Genomic DNA, 27,338 nt, shown 5'->3' on the forward strand with positions numbered 1-27,338 from the left:
TTTTTTTTTGAGACATATGTATGGTCTGAGACAGTTACCATGCAAGGCTCACTTTATCAGGAAATTCTCCTTGCATAATATTCCCATATATCAACATTTCAAAGTGTATTATATATACTGCGTACTTTGGGCACTTGATAAATTTTGTCCTTATGTGGCTGTGGCTCCCCTCAAATATGCTGGAAGTAATAAATTGCTATAATCAAATCTAATTTCTGAAAAATACCTGTGGGAGTAACAAACAAAAAAGCACGTCTTGTAAAAAAAATGATAAATAACACAGAAGGTAGCAGTTTATTATAATCAGCTTGGCATTGAATTACAAAATTAAAATTATGTGGCCCTTGATAACTAACCCTAGCAATGTACATGATCTGTGGAATTATGTTGACTTATTTTGCATTTCATAGGAACAGTTCAAAGAAATATAATAGAAAAAAATGGACAGATTTATCACAAAGGACTCTGTAGCACAGAATATTTTGAGAAAAAAATCCATTTATTTTGGTCTAGCAAGAAAACTAGCATGGAAACGATTTTCTTAGAACTCGTTAAGTATAAAACATTTTGAAAAAGTGTTAATTTCCTAAAAGAAACATCTATGCAGTAAGCAAATTACATTATTTCTGTGACTTATTAGTATGGAGCTATGTAAGCTAATGCAGCTATGCCATAAAGAAACTTCTAAAGGGTTGATTAAACTAAGCTTCAAGCTGTAGTTTGATAGAATTATTAAATTAATAATTTTCCAACAGTTAATTTCATTCATTTTTTAATCTGCCTTCAGCAAAGAAGTTTACTATACTTTTCATTTAGAAATCAAGTGGTTTTTATTTCCAGAGATGATAAGAAAAATGGCTCCGAACTCTCGCATTACACATACCAATAACATTTGCTTTGCACTTGCACTGGCCTGAATTTTGGTGACAGGTAATATCTCCATTGACTGTCCCAGAGGTATTACAGTTACAAGGACTGCAGCCATCAGGGTTTGACTGTTGTAGATTGTAGAATCCTTCCTGGCACTGATTGCATTGTCTGCCAGACACATGTCTCTTACAATTACACTGGCCTCCAATCTAGAAAGATACAAAATATTATAGAATGATGAACATATCTATTTTTAGATGATACACTCATTAGCAACAAGAATGGGAGTATAAGACGTGGAGGAGAGAACTTTAAATGGAACAGAAAATATAGGCTTGTGTAACACATTTTTTTTCCTCTCTCAACAAGTTGGGAAAAAAAAGTAAGAAATATTAAAGAGTGTAACTATTGGATTTTAACTACATTTAAACCATGAAAAAGTCTTGTGTTTTCCAAAAGGGAGGAAAAGGAATTGAGTAAACAATGCAGAAATATTTACAAGTTGGACAGAGTAAACTGAAGAATAATTACAAAATTGTATTGTAAAAATGGTAATTTCTCTTAAAACAAACAGTACTTTTTTGAATCACAGTTACTATAAAATACTGTATTATTTTCAGTGGTGAAGTTCTCCATTTTTTTGTTCAAACCCTCTCCCCATTTCCTCAGTCCAGCTGAGATCCAAGCCTTCCATCTCAGTGGTGGGATACAAAGTTCCTCCTCTGTTCTCTTAATGGGCAGCATTTGAGTCATTCTATGTCATGCCTGAGCCATCATGATTTGAGGGCTTTTGCCTCATATCTTGTGCAAGATTAAACAGATTAGGCAACACACAATATGATGAGGACAGGGAGTCGGGCAATACAGAGAAGCATAACACCTGGTTTGGCAAAAAGTTGAGGACTCATAACCAAGGAAACAAAAAACCACTACAGAACAGAAACCACTAAAAGGCAAGTAGAGAGTTTTTGATTCTCTGTGGACAACAGAAAAGGCGGGCAGGCCCCCCAAAAAATGGTACTAGAGTAAATGTTTCATGAAGAAAGTGTTGACTGAAACAAACAGAACACTTTTTTTTCTTTCATTTGTTTCATTTTCATCTAAACACCAAGAAAGAAAACCTACAAATACTTTGGGATGGACATTACATCTGCCATTTTTATCACACTGTGGTATCAGCCATTTACATCTATCATTCCTATTACACCATCGCAGGACATGGGATTGAAAAATCTTTTATGAGTTAGAGAACATCCTTATAACTTCTACTCCCCAGATGTCTTCACTGTTAGTGTGCATCACAAGTACAAATTGTGCATATGACCACTAGCCTAAGAAAATCATACTGCTTTCAATAAAAATGTAAAACAAAGACAAAAACCCTTTGTGAAAAAAACTGCATTAAAGTTCCTTATGGGTGAGAATATCCTCTCATTATGACATGTTCAACTGAATTCAGGCTTTTGAGAATGAAGAATTAAAGTATTGCTCAAAGACCAGAAAGCATGTATGTATGCCACTCTACTCTACTAGGCCCGCTTGCAACTTGCAATACCAGTGAGATATATTTGCAGATTCTGTAGCTGCATGCATCATTCTGTGTAGCTATATCGAATAATAATAGGGTTAGATGGAGCAGCCTGCAGAACAGCGACTGGGATATGAGAACATCTCAGAAGGTCATGCCCTGTTGTGCACCTGAGTTCTGCTTCCTGACCTTTCATCAAAGAAATGAAGCCTGGGCATGTTTTGAGAAATTTAGTATGCCCCATTTAAGCTTTGTATTCTGAATGCTGTGTTAGTAGTGGGGTATGAGTGTTTTGCTTGCTTTTTCTGGATTCTCAGCAGCTAGCAGGAGATTAGTACAATACAGTATAATAATTAGATAGGTTAGGACAGTGTCTGTCACATTCAAAAATGGGAAGGTATGGTAAATTACAAGGTGGTAATTTTTTTTTTTGTCAAGTCACTCAAGTGCTTAAAAGAAGTTACCTCCTCTTCAGTACAGTTTAATGGCAGACAGAAAATGTGTTCATGATGTTCATGATGGGTTAATGCACAAACAGGTTGGAGTGAATGTTTCATAGTGCTTGTACCATGGCCTAGTTTTCACAGATTTCATTTTTCTGAACTCAAGTGTTCTGAGGAATGCAGAGATACCAGTAGACAACCAAAATTTTGTGTTATAAGTAATTTTCTTTGGGTCAATAAGTTTTCTTTTTTAATTGTAAACATTGACATAAATGAAAAAGCACAGTGATTCGAATCTAGAGAGAGTCATCTTCTACAGCATCAACAGCTGTAGTTCAACATACTTTGCTTTTAATCGGCTACCAGAACAATAAAAGCTTCTTTTCATGGTTGTCTTCACTTAAAACCTATAAGCCAGGCAAAGCTGAAACAATGGAAGGGACCAATGGTACTGGGGACAAAACTACGCAAAAGTTCCACATAAGCATATGTTCCTACCTATCCTCCCCAGAAGTATTTTGTAGTATAATAAAACCTTCTCAGTGAGCTGTCATGAAAGATCTATCACTGAGGTATCACCAATATTTTGCAGAAAGAGGAAGAAGTTAAAAGGCAAGAAAATAATATTTTAAAATAAACATTTATTTATTTAAAATTAAAACAAAAAATATTTTGTTTACAATGACCCTCACTGCAAACAAAAGGCAAGACTCTCTTACCTTTTTGTACCTGCTGTTAAGAGAGGGCACAACAGCAAAAAACAGCAACAAGGATTAGAGAACTCACAAGCAAAAAGCAACTCTTAGCCTAATGCTAAATGAAGAACAATACCTATTTTAATACATAACTATAAAGGAATCATTCTGTGTCTGTGAGTATAGCACACCAAAATTACACAGTATAGCATCGTAGCCTTTATCTTTTAAAGAAAAATTACGCAGAAAGGAAGAAACTTGTCAAAGAAGTGAAAGTGCTAAGAAAGAGTATAAACTGTTTGCATGTAGAAAACTTTTTATATAAGGATACCTCCCCCTAGAGCTCAGTATAAACACATAGCGCACTCCAAAAGCTACCTTATGAAGGAAAGTATTAAATGCAAAAAAAAGACTTTCAAAGAGTGGAGGTCAGATCAGAATAAGGAAATTAAAAAAGAAGATAACACCAACAAATTTTAAAACCACAATAAGGCAGTCTAAAACCCAGGTTTTAAAGAGCACTTGCTCAAGGCACGAAGGGGAAAGAAAAAAGTTTCCGAATGTCAGAAGCAGAAGAAGCAGAAGAAGCCTACCAGAGAATCAGCCGGGTCAGTAAACAATTAAGTTGCACAATAGCAGATTCAGATTGGACATCAGAATTTTTTCACTCAGAGGAAAAGGCAGCATCAGAACATTTTGCCCAGAGGGAATGTGGAATCTCCATCCTCAAAGATATTCAAGATTCAGCTAAACAAAACCACGACTGACTTGATCTAGTGTTGACAACAGTCCTGCTTCGAGCTGGAGCAGATGACCAGCTAATAATTCTGTGATTCTATGAAGCATTCAGGGAAGACAGAGCCACAACTGAGAATACAGAGAAGGTATTTTGCAACTGTTCACTATGAAAGAGCTCAGGGAGTTACAATCCTATATCTGGAACAATTTTCAAGACTTGATTCAAATTGAAATAACGGAAGTAAAAGATTTTACCAAAATCTCTCTATTGAAAGTGACTATACATAAGAAATAAGATACAATACAGCCAAGAGTTCTAGATGAACTCAAATATGAAATTACTGAGTTATTATTTGCTTAAATCAACCTCAGTAAAAGAAGAATAGAAAACGGTAAAATTAACCATCAATCTCCTACAAAGGCTGTAAGGAAGTTTGAGATCTACAGACTAGTAGCCTTTTGTTATACAAAGCAAACTGGTAGAAACAAGAWGATGAGTTTGATATAGTGGAAAAGATTTGGTATGTTTTTTTGTAAGAGAAAATCATGCCTCGTGATTCTGCTGCAGTTCTTTGCTTACATCAGCAAAATGTGGAAATATTGCAGAGACATATGCTGAACAAAATGGGTGATCAAAATGTCAAATCRATTTCTACATAAAAAAATGCAAAGAAAACACATGGGGAGAAACATGCTGACTACAGGTAGACAGTGTAAGTCCTAAATGAGCTATTATCGCTCAAGAAAAGAGCTCTTAAAGTTGCTCTATTCTCCATAAAAATCATTTGAAAGCTTTGAGACAGTTATAAAAGACAAATGGAATACTGGAATTATTAGGAAAAGATTTGAGAATTAAACAGAAAATGTCATTCCATCATAAAAATCCATTGTGTATTAACTTTTTTTTTTTTAACACAAAAACAATTTTTACAGACTCTTTTAACAGGTTTACAGAATGAATATACATTATTTCTCATAATATAAGAAGGAGAGAATACTCATGTAATTATCAGAGAGAGAACTTAAAAGAATCAGAATGAAGAACTTTTTCTATACAACTTTTAAATTGTACAATTTATTGTCAGACAATATCATGAAGGTAAAAACCTTAGTGCATGCAAAAATAAGTTAGATGAATTCCATACATGGACATGAAACAGCAACTTGCATGAAATTCCTGGGTCAGGCAGTGCCCAAACCATTAATAGCTGGAATCTCGAAAAGTACCAGGGAAGGATCATGCTTCATAATAGCACCAGCTACTGGTCTCTATCAGAGAGGATACTGCGCTAGATGAAAGCCTCCTTTGATCCCGTATGGCTGTTCTTGAAAGAAATGTACGTAAACTCAAGTCTTATTGTGAGCAGGTGGCAGACATGCCTGATGCAACAAGTAAAATTTACAGATTACAGAGTGCTGAGAGAAGCAAAGGGCACCAATATCCTCAGCATAATTTTAAGTATCAGGCTATTATAGAGTACAAGAAGTAGTAGTTTTCATCACATTCAGATGCAGAAAATGCATGCCTCAAAACTGACCTTTTAATAGGGTAAAAAGTGATGCTAGAAGAATAAACATAGTTCTTCAGGATAAGGGAGAAATATTGGCTAATTGAGGAATATAATTCAGATTTTCTCCACCAACCAGTCAATGAAACCCTTTGGAGATCTCCCTATAAAAATGTCCTCCTTCTACCTTACTGTTGCGTAGAAAAGAGTCTTCCATTTGTAATGAATACAAGTGGCAACTGGTTTCCAGGTTCTAAGAAGAATTAAATTTTAATGGTGGCTAGAGAAAAGTATAGAAAACTAAAGTTATCAGACTGCTTAATAGATCTGAAAATAGGTTCCTATGTTACAATTAGAGCAATTGTAAGCAATCCACTGGTAGCCATCTGCCACGATGATTTCAAAGTCTTGGAAAAAGGGTCAAATAGAAGAAAGATAGTCTATAGGCAAGACAAAAAAAGAGCCTCTACTTTTATTCACAAATGACCATCATGTATTTTCACTCAACTATTTTGCTCATGCCTTAGCTCTAAGCGACTAGAAAACCTTTCCATTCTGCTGCTTCAGCCATTTTCTTGTCAATACAGGATACCAAGATAAAAGATAACTATTGAAATTTAGCCTCTGAAATAAAGAGCAACAAATAGAGTTCTGTAATCCCACTTTAACCCTGCCCTCTGTGGTAAGGATGGTATTATAAATAGACATGAATATCAACTAGGGGAAATACACCGCTATAATGCATCCCATATTGCACAGATTTTATCCTTCATATGCTGCCTATACTTCAAATTGCTGTGTGGAATTTTAAGGGAAAAGCTGAGAAATATGCTCCAGATAAAAACATTAGAAGGAGGAAAAAAAGTACTTGTAAAACTGGGAAGGGAGAAAGCATAGGGTTCTGCAGTTGTCTGCCCTTGGTGCTAAGCTTCAATATTTTTATTAGCAGACTCTGAAGAGCGAGCAGAGAACAGGCTCGCAAGTCTCTCAGATTACAGTAGCTCAGAAGGCAGAGCAAGCACTGCCAGGGCCCTGGGGGAGGCACCAACAGGCCTTATGGGCCCCGACCAGCCTCGCCTGGGGCCTCCCCCGGCACCCTCTGCCCAGGGGCCAGGAGCTCCAGTTAAGCACCCAGGCCTTGCCTGAGCTACACGGTGGGTGTGCCTGTCTCCTCGATGGACCCCTCGGACCTACGCTGTAGTCATGTCTCCAGCTGCTCCGGACTGGACTCCCTGGATGAACCCTGTACCGGGTTCATCCCTTTGCTCTGTCGGGGACTGTCGATGGACCCTGTTATATGGCTCTGCCTGCCATGTTTAGATGCTGCAGGACTGCGTCCTGGTTGGGGTGGGCACTGCTGGGTCTCACTGGCTGTCGGGGGGAGAGTTTCAAAATCATTTTTACACTGTTCACAAATGTTCTGAAGTCAGTAAAGATGACATAGCTACAGAAATTCAAAATACAACACATATCAAGGAGAGACCAAATGTGAAAAAAAGAAAAATTGTGAGGAAACAATAATGCAGAAAATAATCTGGAAATGATATTGGACTGCTGCAAGTTAAATATGAATAAACAATATGATACCACTCCAGAAAAGGTAAATGTCATTATGGGATGTATTAAAACAAAATCTCATATGTAAGACATCAGAAGGAAAGGTAAGGCTTCAGCTCAAACACTGCCTGGTTTTGAATAGTAAGAGAGAGACAAATTGGAGAAAGTACAGGAAAAAAAATCAATAAAAGTAATAAGGAAGTTCAGAAAATTGATTTAAAGAACTGGAATTCTAGCCAAAAGAAGAGAAAAAAAAAAATGAAAGCACGCTCGCACTCTCAAATTCTTAAGAAAATTGGTTATGGCATGAATTTAGGAAAAAAATAATAATTGGTCTGAATAAAAAAAAGCATATCTTTAATATAATCTTTATCTGTAAAGATAAAGAAGCACTGAAATAATCTAGAAGCACTGTGAAATGCTTGGTAATAGATACCATTATGAAAAAGTTGTACAAGCTGATAAATGTTTATGACGGTACAGAAATAGGTACACTGCACATGATGGTACAGAAACACACATCAAAATGGGATAATAAATTATTTCTATAAATGTATAAAAATCTAACTGAATTATGAAGCATAGGGTTTGGGGTTTTTTTGGGGGGGGGGTGGGGGGTTCCTTTCTTTCGGTAATCCCTGTAAATTTAAGCTTCCTCTGGAAGCAACAGTATCATTGAGAACACTGGTAACAATTAATATTTAAACATTTTGTTAACCAGAATTTCATCAGTTGTGCACTGCAGATATTACTGAATCTTTTTTTCTTCTCCCCTAAAGAATGCCATCATTTAATGAAATAGACTTTAATTATTCTGGTTACAGAAGAACAGAAAGCAATCCATTCTTCTGCAGCTTATGCTGGACAAGCCTGGTTCTGACCCAAACAGTAAGCAGACAGATATAACTCCTGCGTTAACATGACCATCTTAGTACTAACATGACCATCTTAGTACTAAAGCACTTAAAAAAAAATAAAATAAATAAAATAAATAAATAAAATCCGCCTAGATTGTCCCTCGTGAAAATGAATCTAGCACAGCATTATTACCAAGTGGTAGTGTATCTTGGGACCTCTTAAACAAAAGTTACTAATGCTGAGTTAGCATACGTCTCTTGTGTTATTTATAATTTAGGTATAAAATACATATTACTCCCATATTCTTGAATGTAAATGGTTATAGAGAGTATTCAAGCAATTTCCCCCTGCACAAATCTCAGCTACAGCATCATTGTCCTTAATCAGAAAGAAGACTACTTGAGACTTCTGAATGTTAGACACGCCTAGCAGTTCAGCAGTTCAATTTTTTAGACTGTATCCACTGTTCTTTAACTGGGGGACATTTTAGTCTAATTCTTCACATCTAGAATCACAAAAATCAAAGAGGAGTCTGTTCAAGAACCTTCCCAATGTCCAGCTACTGAACTGCTATAAGGACTTAAGAAGAGATAAAAATACCCAGACAGAATTCCATAGAATTCATTCCATAGAATGTTATTAATTATTATTGAGGGTACAACAAGCTATTTAGCCAAAGTATTCACATAGTAGAAATTCAAAACATACATTTCATGGTCTCAGAAATGTACCTGCTGAGTACTTAAAATCTTGTTGATCAGATGCATTTGTATTCCTTATTCTATTCTGTGCATCTGTTGACTGAAATACCCTTAATTTGCTGCTTTAACAGACGTTCTTCCCCTTTTATCACAAATTTCAGTTATTTATTGCCAAGCACAATAAATAGGTTGAAAAATGTGTAAGTGGAAAAATGAGAACAGAGGAGTACTCATTTTAACTTTGGATCAAAGAATTTATCAACTTGTTCAGATATTCCAAATATTTCTTTGAGAAATAAAAATGCTACCTTGGTTTAAGATACATATACATACACAGATACCTAGATATAGATGTTTTTAATATTGGCCAATGGTAAGATAGATTTTCCATTATATGAAAAAAAAAATTCAAAATTCTGAGAGAAAAAAATTAGGAAAATCAAATGAGCAATATTTAAGGGCATGCAGAAAGGTGAAATCTGAAGCCTGATCAAATGCTTATGTGGTAGCATGAAAATCTATGTATTTATTTGACTCCTCAGAGAAAACATTTTGTTCAGCTTTATGTCTTAAAAAGGATTTTCATGTAACATGAGTCAAGACAACTACCACCCTGGCAGAAGCCAATTAAGCCTTTGCAACTCCAGCTAATATCCTCTGCAGTATAGTACAGCTTCTTTGCACCAACAGGTATATGATAAATACTTATTTGCAAGTTATGAGTAAATTAAAAAAAAAAAAAAACAAACAGAAAAAGCTGGGAGAAGAAAGATATCTAAATTCAGTTGGACTAGAATCGAGACTTCCAAAGAACAGGTAAAAAGCAATGGCAGCACTTCCAGCTCTGCCTAGAAACAAATGCCCTGGAAAAGAGCACTTTTTTCATGTCGTTATATATGGCATATTATAACGGAATCATGAAAGGACTACAAACTGCTGTGCCTGATTGAATATATAAGCACTTGTAGATCAGTCTGGTAAAAAGAAGCGCAGGAAAATGAGTCAAGGATTGTGGTGTAAGGGCCAGAATAGATTAATCTCCAGCTCTCCATACAGAACATAAATAATCACATTAGCAGTATTCTGGTAGCATTTTCTCGTGTGTGAATGGTTGGGGAGAATGGAAGGCAGCAGACCATCCTTCCTTCACTCTCAAAGCTTAGGCACCCTAATTAATTCATCTGGACTTTCTGATCGCTTGAATTATCCTGTGCCAAAAGTTCATAAACAGGATGTAACCAACATGCATCTTCTCTTCATGCATCTTTAAGCAAACTGTAGCTATTCTCTATCTTGTACCCACCAGTCTCAAGGGAAGACTTCTCACTACAAAAAAGTGTCTAATGAGCTGCTCTTGGGAGTGCTGCTACACCCCTTCTAAAACCCCAGTCATAAGGCTATAATACAGTTTTTAAATTGGTAGTCTGCACTTTAAAATACAAATGAAGTTACACATAAGTGACCTAGTGATGTATGAAAACTGAGAACCTATGAAACTGAGAAATACTAAACACCTGCCTGTAGTTCCTACCAAGGGCAGAGAGAAATAGGTGACCAGAATAGGCATAAAGTTTTCATAGCAGTCCAAAGAAAAGAGATGGGAGTAGCAGTGTTACAGTAAGCTCTTCTAGCCATTCTGTAAATTATCGACATTAATATTGCTACATTTGATGAGTAAATATTCTATATGATTCAACAGATTAATCTGTGATTCAATGGATTAATTTTGTAACTCTGTACCTCTTAGAACTTAGTGATAACAACCGGCATTTCACAGAAAGAAAAAATCTTGATGAACTGCAGAAAATGGTAAATTATGCAGTAAAAGTGTGTTCTGTACCATTTTTGGCATATTTCCTTGAAAATTATCATTGTGACGTGACAATTAATTTTCATGAATAGGGTCCTTATTTCTTATGATTCCATCTTCCACAGGTCAAATCTGGAAACATTTCCTTCAATGATGCCTTCCTATTTCATGTAATTCATTTCAGCCTTTAGTCTCCAGCTGTATTAATCTATTCTTTAATGCCTCTTAATCATTTCTCTCTGCACTGCTTCTACTGCAGCAGTCAATTGATGCTTTATTGAGCAGCTTCCCCCATTTTTCCCATTTTAGCTCCCAAATCGTACTCACATATTTGAGATTCATCATTAACTTTTTGGTACATTTTACTGTTAAATTAGGAATTTCTGTAAGTTCGTAAACTACTCCTCCTTTAATTATTAATGACAGCTACAGTTGTTTTAGGTTAATCAGAAACCATGAACATGCAGATCAGCATTTGTTTTCATTTTCCTTACACCTTACAAAAATAGTCCTAACGTGACATCTGAGGTTTTCAAGCCTTTTTCATTTCTGTGATATTGCCAAAAAGTATCATCTTCAGAAGGCAGAAAATTATAAATTCATTTTATTTGTGGCCATGGGATTATTTTTAAAAACACAGTGTGCTAAATTTGCATATCACTCAGCATATGCACCCATTCCCATGAGTTCTGTGAAGATACATTGAGTCAAACTAGGCATATATTTGTACCACTGAAGTGCCAAGGATGAGAATAAAACAGGTCCACACAAGCTTACTGTTAAATAAAATGCAATTAATAACAAGATACACCAAATGCTAGAGACGAATTATTTTATGAAAAGTTTGGAGAAAAGATGAAACAGGGAATGCAGCAACAAGCTTCAGAAATGGTCTAACTCAAATCCCTTTAAAACATTTTTAAAACACATTTCAGACAAAGAGGCAATTTCTTCCCAATTCCTAACAATACTTGGATTTTCACCAAGAACAGGACATATGTGATTAGAAAATGAGCTGTAATGCATTTGTAATGCACTTTCAAGATTTCAGTCACTTGAGTTTCCCTGCTAACTATTCTCCATAGGCATGTACAGGAAAAAAAAAAAATCCACAAACACAGAATTTCATAAAATATATCTAGATTCAGTACAATTTATCATTCAGTTTATCATTCTTACATTGTTACTGGACACTATTTTAACAGACACTCAGCAGGTGTTTTGAAAGCTACAGTTAGATTTATGAGCAGACTATACATCTTGCTTGTCAATGAGGTCCATAGACTTAAAAAGCGTATATGATGGTTTTTCCTCTTCTCAGCTATCGTCACTTTTTTTGTTTAAATGGACTTTTTGAATTATATGGAATATCAATCTTTGTCTGCATTACAGGGAAAACTAGCTTAATTTTAGTTCAATTTCAGACTCATCTTATTGTCTAAATTTTCAAAATCTGTTAGTAATTTTAAGACAGTAGCAAGACCTTGTAAAACACTCAAAAACTGGATATCTTAAAATTACTGAGAACATTCGTACTTATCAGTCTCCCAAAATCACTAATTCACTTCTGAAAATTCATATGGCATCTTTTCTGTCTCTTTCTGATCCAGATGAACTCTACAACAGCATGTGTCAGATTGGTTTTTGTGTTTTGCTGTCTTTCAGGCTCTAATGTAAAGTCAATAACCATTTTGAAAAGGCTGAACTTAAGCAATTTTTATGAAGTATTTACCATCTAAATACATTTTGCACAATCTTGCTGCTACAAACACAGTTAATTAAAATACTTTGCTATTATTCTCTGTTGAGGCTACTTACATTATCACACAGGAGGCTCTTATTTTTGGTGCCTGTTGCGTAACAGTCGCAGGGTTTGCAAACATCAATGGCTGAAAGATCTGCATCTGCTTGTCTGTAATGGAAATCTTTGCACAGCTCACAGTTTCTTCCTGCATGAAGGAAAGGTTATGCATTATGGCTTCCAATTCATTAAAATTAGCTGTATAATTCAAAATTAAAGACTCTATTCCTTTGAGAGAATTCTATAATTTTCAGGACGTCCATTTTAATGCACCTTTCATCTCTACCTGCCAATTTAGTGATCCAGAGCATATGAAACAATGAACCTGTTACAAACTATGTTTTACTCCATTAAACTTCCATCTGTTATATAATACCACACTTTTATAAAAGCTGTGCCATGCGAATGCCTATACATTTTTTGGAAAAATTACTGTTGAACCTGAAACTTTCCTTTCTTCCCTTAGCTAGACAAAGCCAAGAAACTGAAATAGAAGAGAACTGTAAGAAAGTATTCAAATACACTACTTCCATAGCATATAAACATTTACTCAATAAGGAAGAATTTGATGTTACAGCAAAAACTGACGACACTTTTACATGTTATCTGTTAAACTGGGTTGATTAGAAGGACTTGATATTCTGGATTAAAATGCTCTAGCACATATAATGGAAACAGCTTCAAAACTATACACTATAATTGTCTATTGAGATGTCTTCTTCATGGAAGATTTTATACAAGATAAGACCAAATTTTAGCAGTATTTTCCTGCAGCTTAAATATTGACACAGTTGTAACGTGTGCACTACCTGGATACTCTAAAAATACATATACATAATAATATTCTGAGATGTCAGCCATTGAACATTAGTAATTTCAGCTGATAGAAGACTTACCAAAAAAGTGACTGCAGAACAAACACTACATTCTTTTGCGACTTACCTGCTGTGTTGTGTTGACAGTTATCACATATTCCCCCACCGCCTCTGTAGTATTCCTGAGGAAAAGGGTCCATCGTTAAGTCATAGTGGCAGCTTACCGCATGGCTGTAACACTGACAGGGTTTGCAGTTATAGGCATGAACTTGATCACCTGGACGAAAAGGCTTGTCGTTATACAATGGCAAACAGCGATCACACTGAAATTAAAAAAAAAGAAAAAACAAAACAAGACTACTGCTTTATACTGGTAAGAAAATTTTTATACTCTCTATACACATATTTTGTTTTATATGCTTTTCCTCCAGTTACACAACAGAAAAAAAACGGTACTTTACCTTTTCAAATGAACAGGAAGTGAAAGAGTATGCAGGGAAATAACTTTTTTTTTTTTAATTCTATTACTTTAACAACAAATTAAAATCAATGAAGGTGGAGAGAAGAATTAAATTATAAGTATTCAGATACTCAGCACAGGCTGAAGACCTGGGATTCAAATTTAATTTAAACTCTAAAGATGCAAAACAGTGCCTATCAAGTCTGAGGTACAAGAGATATTTACTTACTACATCCATTTGGAGGCATTTTAAATAATATCTTTTGTTGTACTTTATAAAGGTACAGATACCATTTTACCTTTTGGATGAAACAAAAGTTCTACTATGCCCAAATATGTGGTGAATCATGCTGTACAGAGTATCTGAAATTACAGCACTCCTTAATATGCATTTATCTTATGAAATTTCAAAGTTTAAAAAACAAGAAAATCCCTACACTTATCAACTTATATTTGAAATATGACATCAATGGAATACGAGGAAAACAGATTCATTGTTTGAATAAAAACCTAAAACTATCTTTTCTTCAGTTCTTTTCAAATTTATTCAGATAAAATAAAAAAAGATAAAAAACAAAGACTAATAAAATTCAACTATTTAATTAACTTAAAGACTTGGTTTTTTGGTTGGATTTAAGTAGTCCAGAAGCAACTCCAAAGTTCAGTTTTTATTTGGATGAATTCACAATATTACCTTCTAAGCCGAGCTTTGTGAATAATATGAACTGGGAATAATCTTCTGTTTGTAACAGACTCTACAAGGCTTCAAGGAGAAGATTTATTATGCCTATTGGTACATCAAGAACTAAAAACAACCTGGATTTTTTTTAAGCATTTTGAACAATTACATTCTATTTATGCTGAACAATCCAAATAGTCTTTACAGAATCGTCTTAAATAATTGTAAGTGTTGACACTGGAGAAATATTTGTTTATAAAAAATTTTCTAATGTAACTGGTATTACGAAAAATCCATTCTCCATCCATATTTGTGCTTTGCTGGATCTTAGAGACAAAACATATTACAATTATTATTTCCATCTTTCAGAAACAGTCTAAGAGAAGTTTCTAAAAGAAACAGTGAGAGAAAAAGAACAGGCTTCAGGATGAAAAGTAGCAAGCCTTCGCTTCAGACCTTGAACCCTGGCCTTTGTTTACAGAAGAATCACTACCAGATCATGATTATCCCCGTTGCAGTATACCGGGAGGAATGCCTTGCCCATAACGGTTACACAGGGTTCACAGCTGAACTCTGTTCAAGTCCTCCCCTCACTCACATCCACCATTCTTCTCTCTCATYACTCCCTCTGGGCTGCACATTGAGGAAAATCAGCATTACGTTGCATCCGCAATTTAAGATGAATGTTCATTCAGGCATCATATAACGTAGAAGTACAAGAAAGAAACCTGTCCTCCCAGACAAACCATCCCACTGCTGTAGCTTCCTCATCTCAGCATGTCAACAGAAATGCATCTTCCTTGAAAGGAAAACAGAGTACAGACACAGCTACCAACCTGGCAAGCCAGAATTTCCATTCATGCATGGCTAGCCTCTTAGATGCTGAGAGCATTCATAATTTCATTTCAGATCCGATCTTAGATCAGTTACACATGCACACCTATGTTTACACCTATTGATAAAACACACTAGTAGTAAGAAATCATAGCAAAAAAGATGGCATTTGATTATACAGTGTGAAAACTATGTATATTTTTTGGCTTTTAAATAGCAGTCACTCAAAAATTGTCAATGATTGTCAAATATGCACTGTTCTAGCAGGTGTCACATCTGTATTCATTAGAAATGTGCACTGGACCCCTGCCTCATCCTGTTGAGTTTGCCACACCTTTATTAGAATAAGAACTGCATTTAACTTTCAGTTTTGGCAGAAAAATGACGAATATATGGTAATCCTCAGGCTTTCATTCACCACATTTAAACTTGGCATTTTCGAAAGCATAATTGTTGAGGTTTTCAAAGGTATCTAGAGAATTCAGATTTCCATTCTTGGCTATCGTATATGAAATGGATAGGTAAATTCCCCACAAAAGCCTTCGACAAATCTGAAAAAGTTCCAGAGGCAGAGTAACAAAGAATGCTAATTCTTCACAACACATTCCTTTCTCCATGAGATAACAGTATAAAAAACACAAACACGCTGATGTCCTCTTTCTCTGTTGCATTTAGGCCCTTCAGAAAACATGTTAAATATACGGCTTGGTCTGTGGACAATAACAAACGTGTGTCCTCTTGATATATAGTTTCTGAACTGCTCTCCTTCTATGACCACTGAAACAGTTTTCTGAGAAAATACATTACATGAAGCCAGGTGGTCAAAATACCTACCTTATCTTGGCCCAATTCATTAGTTTATAATTATGATTAAAAACTTATTTTTACTAATGAATTTAGGATTTTTGATTAATTTTATGATTAAAAACTTATTTATCAAAATTTCTGAATCCAGCATATTTATGGAAAGATCACCAGAGACTTTAGCCTGAGTATATATGTGCCAATTTCCTTATTAATCACTACAAATGCGAAGGACAGTACCTGCAAAGAAACATTCAACAAATAATGAAGTACTTCAGAAGGCAACAGTAACAGTACTTTAAGACTTGCAATAAGTTGTGATTAATTAGAACCTTCTACTCTAGCACTAAAATACCGGAAGTGTTCTACCCTGCTGCTTACCGCTGGGTGGCATCCTATTTTTTTATGCTATGTTACGTAGAATTTATTCCATCTGATTTTTTTCTCTTCTGTGTAATAGAAACCACCTCATATCTGTCAGTCAAAGTTCTGTTGCAATAACCAATATACATATGTACATATTATAGACATTTATGTATAACTTATGTATTATAGATATGTCATTAACTATACATATAGATTTAAAAGTCTGCTGATGTGAGATATTTTATCAAGATCATAACACCATCTTCTCAGATCTTTTCAAATGCTATCTTGTTGTTGAAAACCACCATTACATATATTGCCCAGCCATGCCTATTTAAGCTGCCCTGTAAGTGTTCACTATWATAGGGTAGCTAATGACTTTTTTTTTTTCTACAGGATCCCAGGCTGTGCCCCAAATGGACAGTACGCTTTCACTGTTTAGCTTCATTAGTCAAACAAATATGGGTTCTAGGCTATATTTATTCTAGAATAGCTTAGCCCTGCTCTGAAGAGTCTCCTTAAATTCCTCATGGCTTTTCTACAGCATCCTCATTACAGCATTTGACTAATTGTCAAGACCGCACGTTAGACAGAGCTTTGAGCTATATCTGTTTCTTGTGAACTCTCCAAAGAAAACCAAATAGCTTTTACATTCTAAAAGTCAGGTTTTATTATGAAGAAAAATCTAGAACACTCTAAATGACTCTAAGTGACTAGCAAAGACAGAATAAAAAGGATGTCATGTAGTTTTAGAAACTAAACACAGTCCATAACAGATGGTTTACAAGTATCATATGCAAAATAATATTTTGCTAAAAGATACTATAGTTGCTTTGCAAAGGCAAAATGACATACAAAGAACTGGACTGACAAAGAACATAAGATCTGCCATTTTTTATGCCAAATTCTGATAATGAGGTACAACTGAGATCTCTTAAACACTGCTACAGATGTTGTCAAGCAGCATAAGATATATTTCTGTTAAAGTCCTCTTTCATCTGTGCTTTCTTTGGAGAAGTTACAAGCAGCCACACTAAGTCCAACAAAATCAAAGTGTACGCATTCCAACTATCAGGCTGCTCAGTAAATTCATACCTGCTTAAATTGTCTGGGAATAAAATTCAAAGCTATTTTCAAATCAGGCATTCCCTCCGTCAAACTTTCATTTGGACCCCGACCTCATAGGACTTTTCCAAAAATAGAGGAAGAAGAGATGTTTTGTAGCTGATGAGAACTTGGCACGCATTCTCTTTTACACAAGTTCTGGCTTGCTTAGGATATTCAACTGCAGGTAAGAGATCTGTGCTTATTTTACCCTCTATCTGATTTGGAATAAGACTTTGAAGTTCATTCTCCTATAACATTAAAGAGTGTTGTAGCTACAGTTTATTAAGTATGCTAGGGTTAAATTCTCTCTTCTAAGGAAGCTGTTGCATGGGATTATTTTAATAACACTTCTAATGGGGTAACAGAGGAAAAAACAGTGAGATTGGCCAATCACTTTGGCACTCCTATTCAATCTGGAAAAAAATCACATAAACTCAATAAATACATGTGGCGTTATGAGTTACAACAGCTACTCTCAACAACAGTGAAACACTAGTCCGTTTTTCTCTCAATTTCTCTACATATTAAAAGAAATAATACCCTGGGCTGTCAATAAGCCCCTGAAAACCATTCTCAGACTGGACCAGCCCTCCTAACTTCTGTTATGAAACATGGACAACCATAATGCTAGCTGCCATCTGACCACGACCTCATAGCTATTAAGTAAAAATTACAACCCTCAGATCAAAAGGTATAAGTTATAATGATCTCACAAGTCCTTTGGCATGTCCACATCTGTGGAACAAATCACATGAGACATCTGAGACAGCAGCAAACTCTTTCAGTATTTCAATGATGCTTGTACACAAGTTGTTTTAGAAGCCTGATCTTTGAATTATGAAATTACATCAGTATTCCAAGCATGGATTCCTGGACAAACCCCTAACTTCCACAGACATGTCAAAAGTTATTCAAAATTTTCAGGGATGCACTGGACTAGATGCCTTCACACTTGCCATTTTCTAAAATTTCAGTGAACCATTTGTCAGATGGATTTCTTTCCTATTTATTCTGATAAAATCAGCTTCCTCCAAGGCCTATCCCTGGATACACAAATTACACCACAGAATCTACCAAAAAGCCTATGACTGCAAATCTTTGTCATTAAGTGAATGACCATTTACTATAACTAATGTTTACAGTTCTTCAGATAGTATGTATCCTTGATTCCAACATTTAACATGATGATACAGATTGTCCTTTAACTAAGATTTAACTAGATTCTTCTATAACACAAAAAGGCTTATTAATCCAGTTCTTGGCACATCAACCAACAATGCCACATCCAGTTTCAGACAGCAGATGTTTAAGAGCATTACTTATTTATACCGAAAACTCTGAAGACTTCAAGCCATTACTGTATGCAATCATTCTCACACTTCCTTTCATACCCTCTCGCGCACATATCAGAGTTGCTTTGTTTTCTTTCAATTTCTATTTTCTCTATTATATCTATAATTATTTGTATTTATTTTGCCATTACATCTCTGTCTAATGTTCTGTATGACCAATTTAAAGAAGTTTCTCAGCTGTAGGGTAAGGCTGATGTGGTAGATGGTATTGTTTCTTCATGGGCCATTTCCAATTTTTCATGTGACATCACGAAAAGTTTTTTCAATATATTATTCTTGTTTATAAATTAGTCTTTGTATATAAATGTTTCCAAGATCAGAACTCTACTCTTCATGGCTCAGTTTCCATTTGTAAAAAACAGAGCTATTTCCCAAACTAATACACATGGCATTTACAGAACAGATTCTAAATGAAGAAGCTGAACTTTTTTTTTCATCAGATGAGACACATGCTCTTTGAGGATTTATTTCTTCTTCTTTTTTAACCTGGCCCCTTGATATCTGCAAGTCATTCTTAAGGTTTCCCTTCTTCTATCATCCCAGTCCTACCAACATATTTCTTCATCAAAACAGAACTTTCTTAAAAAAAAAAAAAAAAATCTTTTGGGATGTCAAATTTCATAACACAGTGATGCAAATGATTAAATTAAGATTTCCATTTGTAATGAATTATGCGATTTTCAGTTTGGTATTCCTTTGCTGCGCAACAGCTATCCTGAAGTATACATCAGACAAATTCAAAATTTTAGCTCTAACTTTAGCTGAATCAAGTGTAAATGTGACAAGGACATACTCTGCCATATGCTACGAGCTTGTCAGGGAATCTCAGATTTCTGGTCCAAGATGGTCAACAAAAATAATTTTTTATACTCCTTCAGTTGTGGTGACTCACTCACTACACCAGCATAAGCGCGAGTTAAATTGGTCACAGTGCAATTTCAACTCACAAATAATGTGTATATACTTGCAAAGTTCTTTCATCAAATGCTCAATTGACATCCAAAATAAAAAAACAGATGTCTAATTCATTGGATTGGGAGCCTCAGAACCACAAGTATAAATCTATAAAACAGAATTCTATAAATACCAGAGACAGATAAAAATCAGGATGGATTCTGGTTTTGCATTTAAGTGTTTACCTTACAAAAAAATCAAAACCTTTAAACTGTTTGGATTTCATCTAAATCCCTGGTAGAATTCAAAGTAGTTAGTGATATATTTGCAAATACTACTTCTGTTTTATTTCACCTTTATCAGATATGGACATCATCATTAAAGAATGAGAAAAATATAATTAAACAACATCCTTATTCTTCTCCCAATGAATATGGTTAATTCAAGCAATTCAATTACAGTTACAATGCACATACACCAAGTCAAAAATGTGAAACTTGCTTAATGGAACAACTCATTAACATTGACAGAAAATATCTGATAAGGCAGATACATCATTAAAATGTATTTGGTTTGTTTTCACACAGTACTGCAAGTCTTGCAAGAGTGCTTGGTGAACTTCCAGTTCTTATTAAATATTTATAATTAATCCCTACAAAGTAACATTTCACAATGTGTGTTCTAATTAAAGGGACATTGTCAAATTGAATTTTTTTCCCAAGCTGATGCATCTAAAAACTTCAGTTTTCTGTTCAAATACCATTTAAGACAGTAGATTATATTTCTTTCTTAAAAAAATAGAAAACTAAGATCCTGTATTTAATTTTACAAACATCTTTCACATGATTCTGAGCACAATATCAAATATGCTCAGGTTAACAGTTTTTGCCTCCTAACTTTTACATTTACGCACACACTGGTTGCTTTTTGATGCCAGTTTAGTTTCAGCTTTGCCATTCCTGTTGCTATTATGTAACCCTTTCTTAATTTTTAGAAAGTGTATTTCCACCAGACATAAATGTAGCAAGGAACAGAACATTTATTCATGACAGAAATCTAGAATTCAGTGAGATTGTGGGATTGATTCCTTTGATATAACTCATTCCTCCTTAACCTCAACTTCATAATCCTTTATTTTTGAGATGAATGATTATCAATAATAAATTTGGTGGAAACACTGAAATGTCTTCAGTTAAAATATTCTCAAATGTTAGCAGTCAATGCGGCAAGTTCAGAACTTGAATATAGGATTTTAAAGTTGACACTGTCCTGGAATTACTACTGTGTAGCAAAATATTTGTTCTGCTTTAACTTGGAAAAGTGTGGCAAGCCCACACACATCAAACCCACTCATTTTTCAAATTTTACAGTTTCATCATAATGTAATGCAGACTGTGATGATGGTTCACAGCTCAGTCTCAAAGCCAGCATTTCTCAATGGCAAGTGGTTTTATCACATGACAGAGAAAAAGTACATCCCCCAATTCACAAAAGTGCAATATAATTACTGCGAGCCATATGAGGTGCCCTAAGGCTAGCAATTACAGAAATACATAGTGATAAAGACTATACCGTATTTCAATTAACTTCAGTTGAAGTTTACAAATTTATAAATATGGTATAATTCAAAATATGATATACTTTTCAAAACACGCACATATTTGGGAAGAAAATTCAAGTGAAAATATTGTGCCAAAGGAAAAGCTCTGACCATCACAAGCAACTCAATGTAGTCTTCCAATTTGCCTTAGCATTTGATATAGACAACGCAAATATGCAACGTCCTCCCCCAACTTTGTACTTGCAAAATGGTAAGGAAAACATGCTACAGGTACATATTTCTTAAGACATTAAGCAAGAAATTATTAACGCGCCTCAAAGGAAGCAGGAGGAAAGGCAATTCTCCTAATTCTTCAATCAAATAAGGCCTGCTGGTATGGTCATTCCCCTCATCAGCACTTGCAACATCCACCTCTGAGCAATCAAGCTCCTGGTACTTTGATTCCTTTCCCCTCTCATACACACCATCCCTCTTTCCACACACACCTATAGTCCATTTTTATGTCTTTTCAGGTCCCAAGAGCAACTCACCTCTTGAGCATCTAATCTAGGGACAGAAGTTTTTCTGTAGGAAAGTTTTCTCAATTCATATATCATGGTTCTGTTTTTGCTAAGTTGAGTGTGAAAATCTTCCAAGAAAACCAATGATTATACAATTTACACTTACATTATTAATATTTATATTAGCTAACCTTCCTTCTGAGACATCAGCCACTCTGCTGCAAGTAGTAAGTACAAACTAGCACCATTATTCTAAGCTGTCTATATATTTCTCTAGAAGACTTGTGACTTTTAGTGAAAACCTGCATTTTGGTTTGCCCCAGGCCAAGAATTACTAAGTTAGGAGGAAAATTTTAATTTTGCAACTTGGTCAGTTTTACCTACACATTGCACCTCATAAAGTCCCTCTTAACTGAAAGACGTTATTAAGAGCAGATCCTACTACAGATCCTTTTGCTATTTGCTACAGTAGGTACAGCCATAATCTTTACTGGGTGCTGACAGTCTAAGTTCAGATTTGCATCTGATCTTTTGCAAACTGACATATTCTTATAACAAGAAACCAAATCTCTGATCTCAGCACTCCTAAAGTTCTGTGATGAAATGGTTCTGGGGAGGAGAGGGAGGTTTTTTATTTAATACAAAGTCTGCACATTGAAAATATCCTTACAAAAGCAAGGACAACACTAGCATGCATACACACACACTTCCCCAGGTATAAAATCCCAGTTTTGAGCCTGTTTGCTGGTAGGAGAAGTAGATAGACAAAGGAGAGACTCACATTATTTCCTTCTGTATAGCTTTCCTTGAAGCACAGGCACCTGTACAGTTCCAAAGCTGTGTCACAATTATCAGCATGGCCATGACAATTACACCTGAAAGAAAAACAGGTAGCGAAGAAAACAAAAAAACATGGAAACATATCTCTGCAGCAATATACAACATCATCACGAAGACAATTTGTCTTGCAAGCATAGCCTGGTTCTTTATTAAGAACAAATAAAAAGACAGAAGAGAATGTTCTTAAGTGCAGTAACCCACAAAAGACTTCTCCATTCAACACACTTGTAACTATCAAAAACTGCCTTCCAAGGAAATAAAAAAGAGCATGTATTAGAGCTACTGTTATCTTATGCAATAGCGAACAAGAACTAGATTTCAGTAAACACTACACATGTAAAATTTTATTTAAAATAAATGGTTATTATTCATCAATATTTAGCTTTACAGTGTGGCTACAGTTTTTCAAAAAATCTGTATCTATATCTAATTTAATCATACAGTTTAATCCATTTAGACCTCAGCTAACATGGAGTTCTTACTAAAATAAAATCTTTGTAGAGCATTAGCCTAGACAATAACCATCCCACTACAGCTGAAGGTCTTCTCTTCTGGAGGTATGGCATAGCTTTGCAGACTACAATTGAAATGACTTTTCTGTTATATAGTCATCAAGACTGTAGTTGTTTTCGTAAAAACATCATCATAACACATCTAAATCATTAATCAAAACATACTAGTAGCGCAGAAAATAAGTTTAAGGTAAACGTGACCTCTCATAGGTCCTCTCAAAATGAGATCTTAACTACCAAAATAATTTCAGAAATAATACTTATTAACAAAAATCTGCACCATATGCTTCTTGGAGACTATTTCATTGCTAAATTTGCATATTATTTACAGGGCATAATTAGTCCTTTCATAAGACAGGACACTTATACAATAAAGTTGTCAGTCACAGATAATGTAACACTTTTACTGACAGCTGCCCAGTTTTAAATGGAAAACTGAAGCCTAAAACAAAGAATGGGCTCTGCATTAAGACTGTTAAAATTGCCATGTCTGGAAATCTATAATGAAACTTGGAAGAGCTACTAAAGTAAAGCATAAGCTGTGGTTTCAATCATAAGCCTTTGCTTAGAGGCATTGGTAATTCCAAGGAAAGGACTGCTTTTGACAGATTTGTGTAATAAGTATAATTAATTTTAAAATAACATGTGAACAAATGTAAAAAAAAAAAAAAAAAAGAAAAGAAAAAACCACACACAGTACACCAATCATTACAAACTTCATGAACTTCAGACAAAATTCATTTCTCATTCATAATGCCAAAACAGAATAACTCCATTAAATTTTAGACCAGTAATTATATACTTTGCACAGTTTTAGCAGTTGGAGGTAGTGATGGGTGGGGTGGGGAAGAATTCCAATAACACCTACCTTCCACTGACTGTGATTTCATTAACTCCATAGTATCTATGCCTGAAATTTACCCAAGGCTCATTTGTATGATACTGGCCATGGAAATGAATCCTCACTTGCGTAGCTTTTACAAATTCTTGGAGAGATGGAGTATTATAAAAATCATTGTAACCAGGCCGGTGATTTGGTTCCGGGGTAAGAATACTAAAAGTTAGATTTCCACGAGAGTATGGAGTAAAGCTGTTTAAATAAAGAAGAGGAAGACAAATGAAAACCAAAATGTCATATATTTTACATATTCTTCTCAGAGAGGGTCTCCATTCAGCTACACACATTTTTTTATGCTTTCTAAGGAAAATTTTTAGATCAGTGGCTTCCCAATCATCAGAATTCAAACAGGAAAGAGAAAGAAACATACTCTATATGTCTGTTTTCCCCAAACTGCAATGCTCTTCTCCAAATCCTGAGTTTTCCAGTTAAAAGTAAAGCCTCTAAAAGGCAAGTTCAAATTCTGAATGAAGTGTAACTGATTCAGTGACATCTGCCCTAGATTTGCAAAACATCTATGTCAATGACATAAAGAATTCATTTAAAAGGCTAAGATGATAATTAGCATGCCCACGTTGTTAATTATTTCTCTGCTAAACACATACATAAAACATACAGAAACAATTATATTTTGAGTTCCAGAGTCACTGGACTCTTCTCATCTCATTTTGACAAGCGAGCAGGATTAGAAATACACTACCGCTCCAGTGAGTTCAGTGTAATGATGTAGGGTTCAGAGTACAACTTTATACTTAAACCCTAGAAGCGGAAGGATAGTCCAGAAGTCAAGCAAAGCCCAAGTAAGCAAGTACCATACAAACTGCTTGTTTGCCCATTTGGTATGAATGACGTTCATATTGATGTATTTACTAGGCAGAGTTAAGCAATGAGCAGAACTTGCCTCTGCAGGAGGCAAGAATGCCTGCTTCTTTCCACATCTACACAGGCTCATTAAAAATATACATCCACAGGAAGCCCTTGGCACACAACATTCAAAAATGTATCTTCCTCACTTCAAAATATTTCTGAGATTTTGAAAAAAAATAGATTCTTAGCTAGATTTTAAAAAGAATTAAAAAATACAAGAACCCTGATCCTCAACAGGACCCACTGCTACATCAGACCCTTCTATCTTAGTGAAGAATCTTTGATTTTATTGTGTCCCTATACAGGCTGCATGTTTCACAAAAATCTCAGTGGAATAAATCTGTATGTTTCTTCAGGGGATACTGTCCTCTCCCCTTCTCCTCAGAAAGTTAAATAAAACACAGTAATCAATACTTTTCTTTCATGACAGAGAGCACTGTAATGAAAACGTTGAGACTGGTATGAATTGAATGAATGAGAATGTATTGGTATGAAAGTACCAGAAGGAACAGCAGAAGGACCGTAAAGCTGATAAGTAGGTCCTCAAGATCTTAGTGCACCTATGTGCAGCTTCTCAGGACACTCATATCAGGAAAACAAAGGAAAGCTTAAAACAAGGCTCAGCCTTTATCCAGACTAAACAAAGACTCAAGCCTCTGATAAGGATATAAAGACAGTGAGTAAATCCTAACAACTGACAGAGGTGGAACAGGATGGAGACACAAAAACCTTAACCATTTTCAGTTCCTAAAGGATACAAAAAAGCCCATTCGAAATTAGCATGTGGTCACCAAACAAAGAGGCAGGAGACATGATAAGAATTCCAAAACCAGGGTCACTTGTCGTCCATGTCATTCCAAGGAGTCCTGGCCACACCACCAGGATGCAAGCACGCTGGTGGCTAAATCCTGGACAGACAACTTGAACACATGCCTTGGCGCTTACAAGTATGTGGCTATGAGAGTGAGTGAAACTGTTTTTTTTTTTTTAAATAAAACCACCTTCCCCTCCTATAAAAGTCTCAGCATTATGCTCTGCTACACTGTTGCCACAATGTTGCAACATTATCTCCCACAGTAATTCCTCTTTGAATATACAGAATAGTGACCATTACAGGATATGTTTCTTATCTTTTAAACAAAGCTTTCTGTACCTCATCTGTACCCAAAATCATTCATTCATATCACTTCCTATTATCATTTATGTCATGTAATTGAAGGGGAGAAACAGTACTACTTATACAACATTTATGGAAACGGTTCACACTTCACTCCTGAGATCTTCTTAGAAAATATACAAATCATACTTCTGGATTGAAGTCTAATGAGTTCAAACATAATTTAGGTCATTTATCCAAAAACATTTGGCTTACTTAAAAGATTTCCCTTCTCCTCTACCCTCTGCTCCAAGGATCAGCAATAAAGTTCACATTCTTTTGTTGAAAACTGGTGTAACACAGATGACCTTATGCTATTCTCCTTAGAATACTCAATTCTTAGAGAACAGACAAAGATGCTGACACTTGAAAAGTCTTAGTGAGGTAGCAGAAGTGAAACAGCAAAAAAAGCAAAATGCCTACAGCACCTGGTATTGTATTTTCTGACTGACTTCCAGCCAAGTACTAAACAAGCCTAATGCTGACTGGCATCTGAAATCAGGCAAGACGTGGTGCATTTGAATAAATACCACTATATGTAAATGTGTGTGTGCACATGTATTTTATATATATGTGTGTGTGTGTCTGTGTGCATGCATGTGTGTGCATACATAATTTAAACATGCTAACTGCCTAGTAACAAGGTTTGCAATGTTTCCAAGAGGTAAAGCTCTTCCTCCCTCCCCTTCCCTCCCAAGTTTTATTTTGGTTCTCACTTAGCAAGATTAAAGAGCTTTAAGATATAATTTTCAACTCATCTCTTATGTGTTTTTCATGATCAGCAATAAGGCTGAATGACTGGCTTTGTTAAGTTTGCCCTCTCCGTGTCATGCATTACTACAAAAGAGATCTAAACTCCAGAACAAGTTGCGCTCTTGGAGATCAGAAGGAATACCTGCATAACCACTGGATAGTTAACTATAACTCTGCTGCCAATAAATAGTCCTGCAACACATGAACATACAAAATTTCAACAGTCTAGCTGAAAACAGAAATCAATTGTGTCAGGTTCCTCAATGTTTGTATTCTGATAAAAATGACAGATGACCTTTTGCAGTTCTTCAATGGAAAGGCCAAATTTTGGATCTTCTACATACTCAGCAGCCCATAACAAATGAGTACACCAAATTAAAAGATTCTGTCTCAGTGGGACATGAAAACGAATTGTGTTAGGACATTACCTG

General features: G+C 35.3%; 1 protein-coding gene across 1 annotated transcript in view; it reads right to left on the reverse strand.

Annotated features, from left to right (window-relative positions):
• USH2A (usherin) overlaps positions 1–27,338 on the reverse strand; it is a 408,708-nt gene that overhangs the window by 340,052 nt on the left and 41,318 nt on the right. The window contains exons 7-11 of the mRNA XM_026088840.1: positions 24,102–24,323; positions 22,663–22,756; positions 13,452–13,647; positions 12,527–12,657; positions 884–1,079 (exon numbers count right to left, since the gene is read on the reverse strand). Of these exons, the coding sequence (XP_025944625.1) occupies positions 884–1,079; positions 12,527–12,657; positions 13,452–13,647; positions 22,663–22,756; positions 24,102–24,323 (839 nt within the window). The remainder of the gene's footprint in view (positions 1–883; positions 1,080–12,526; positions 12,658–13,451; positions 13,648–22,662; positions 22,757–24,101; positions 24,324–27,338) is intronic.

Source organism: Apteryx rowi, unplaced genomic scaffold, assembly GCF_003343035.1.
Source record: "Apteryx rowi isolate R43461 unplaced genomic scaffold, aptRow1 scaffold_79, whole genome shotgun sequence".
Taxonomy (NCBI): domain Eukaryota; kingdom Metazoa; phylum Chordata; class Aves; order Apterygiformes; family Apterygidae; genus Apteryx; species Apteryx rowi.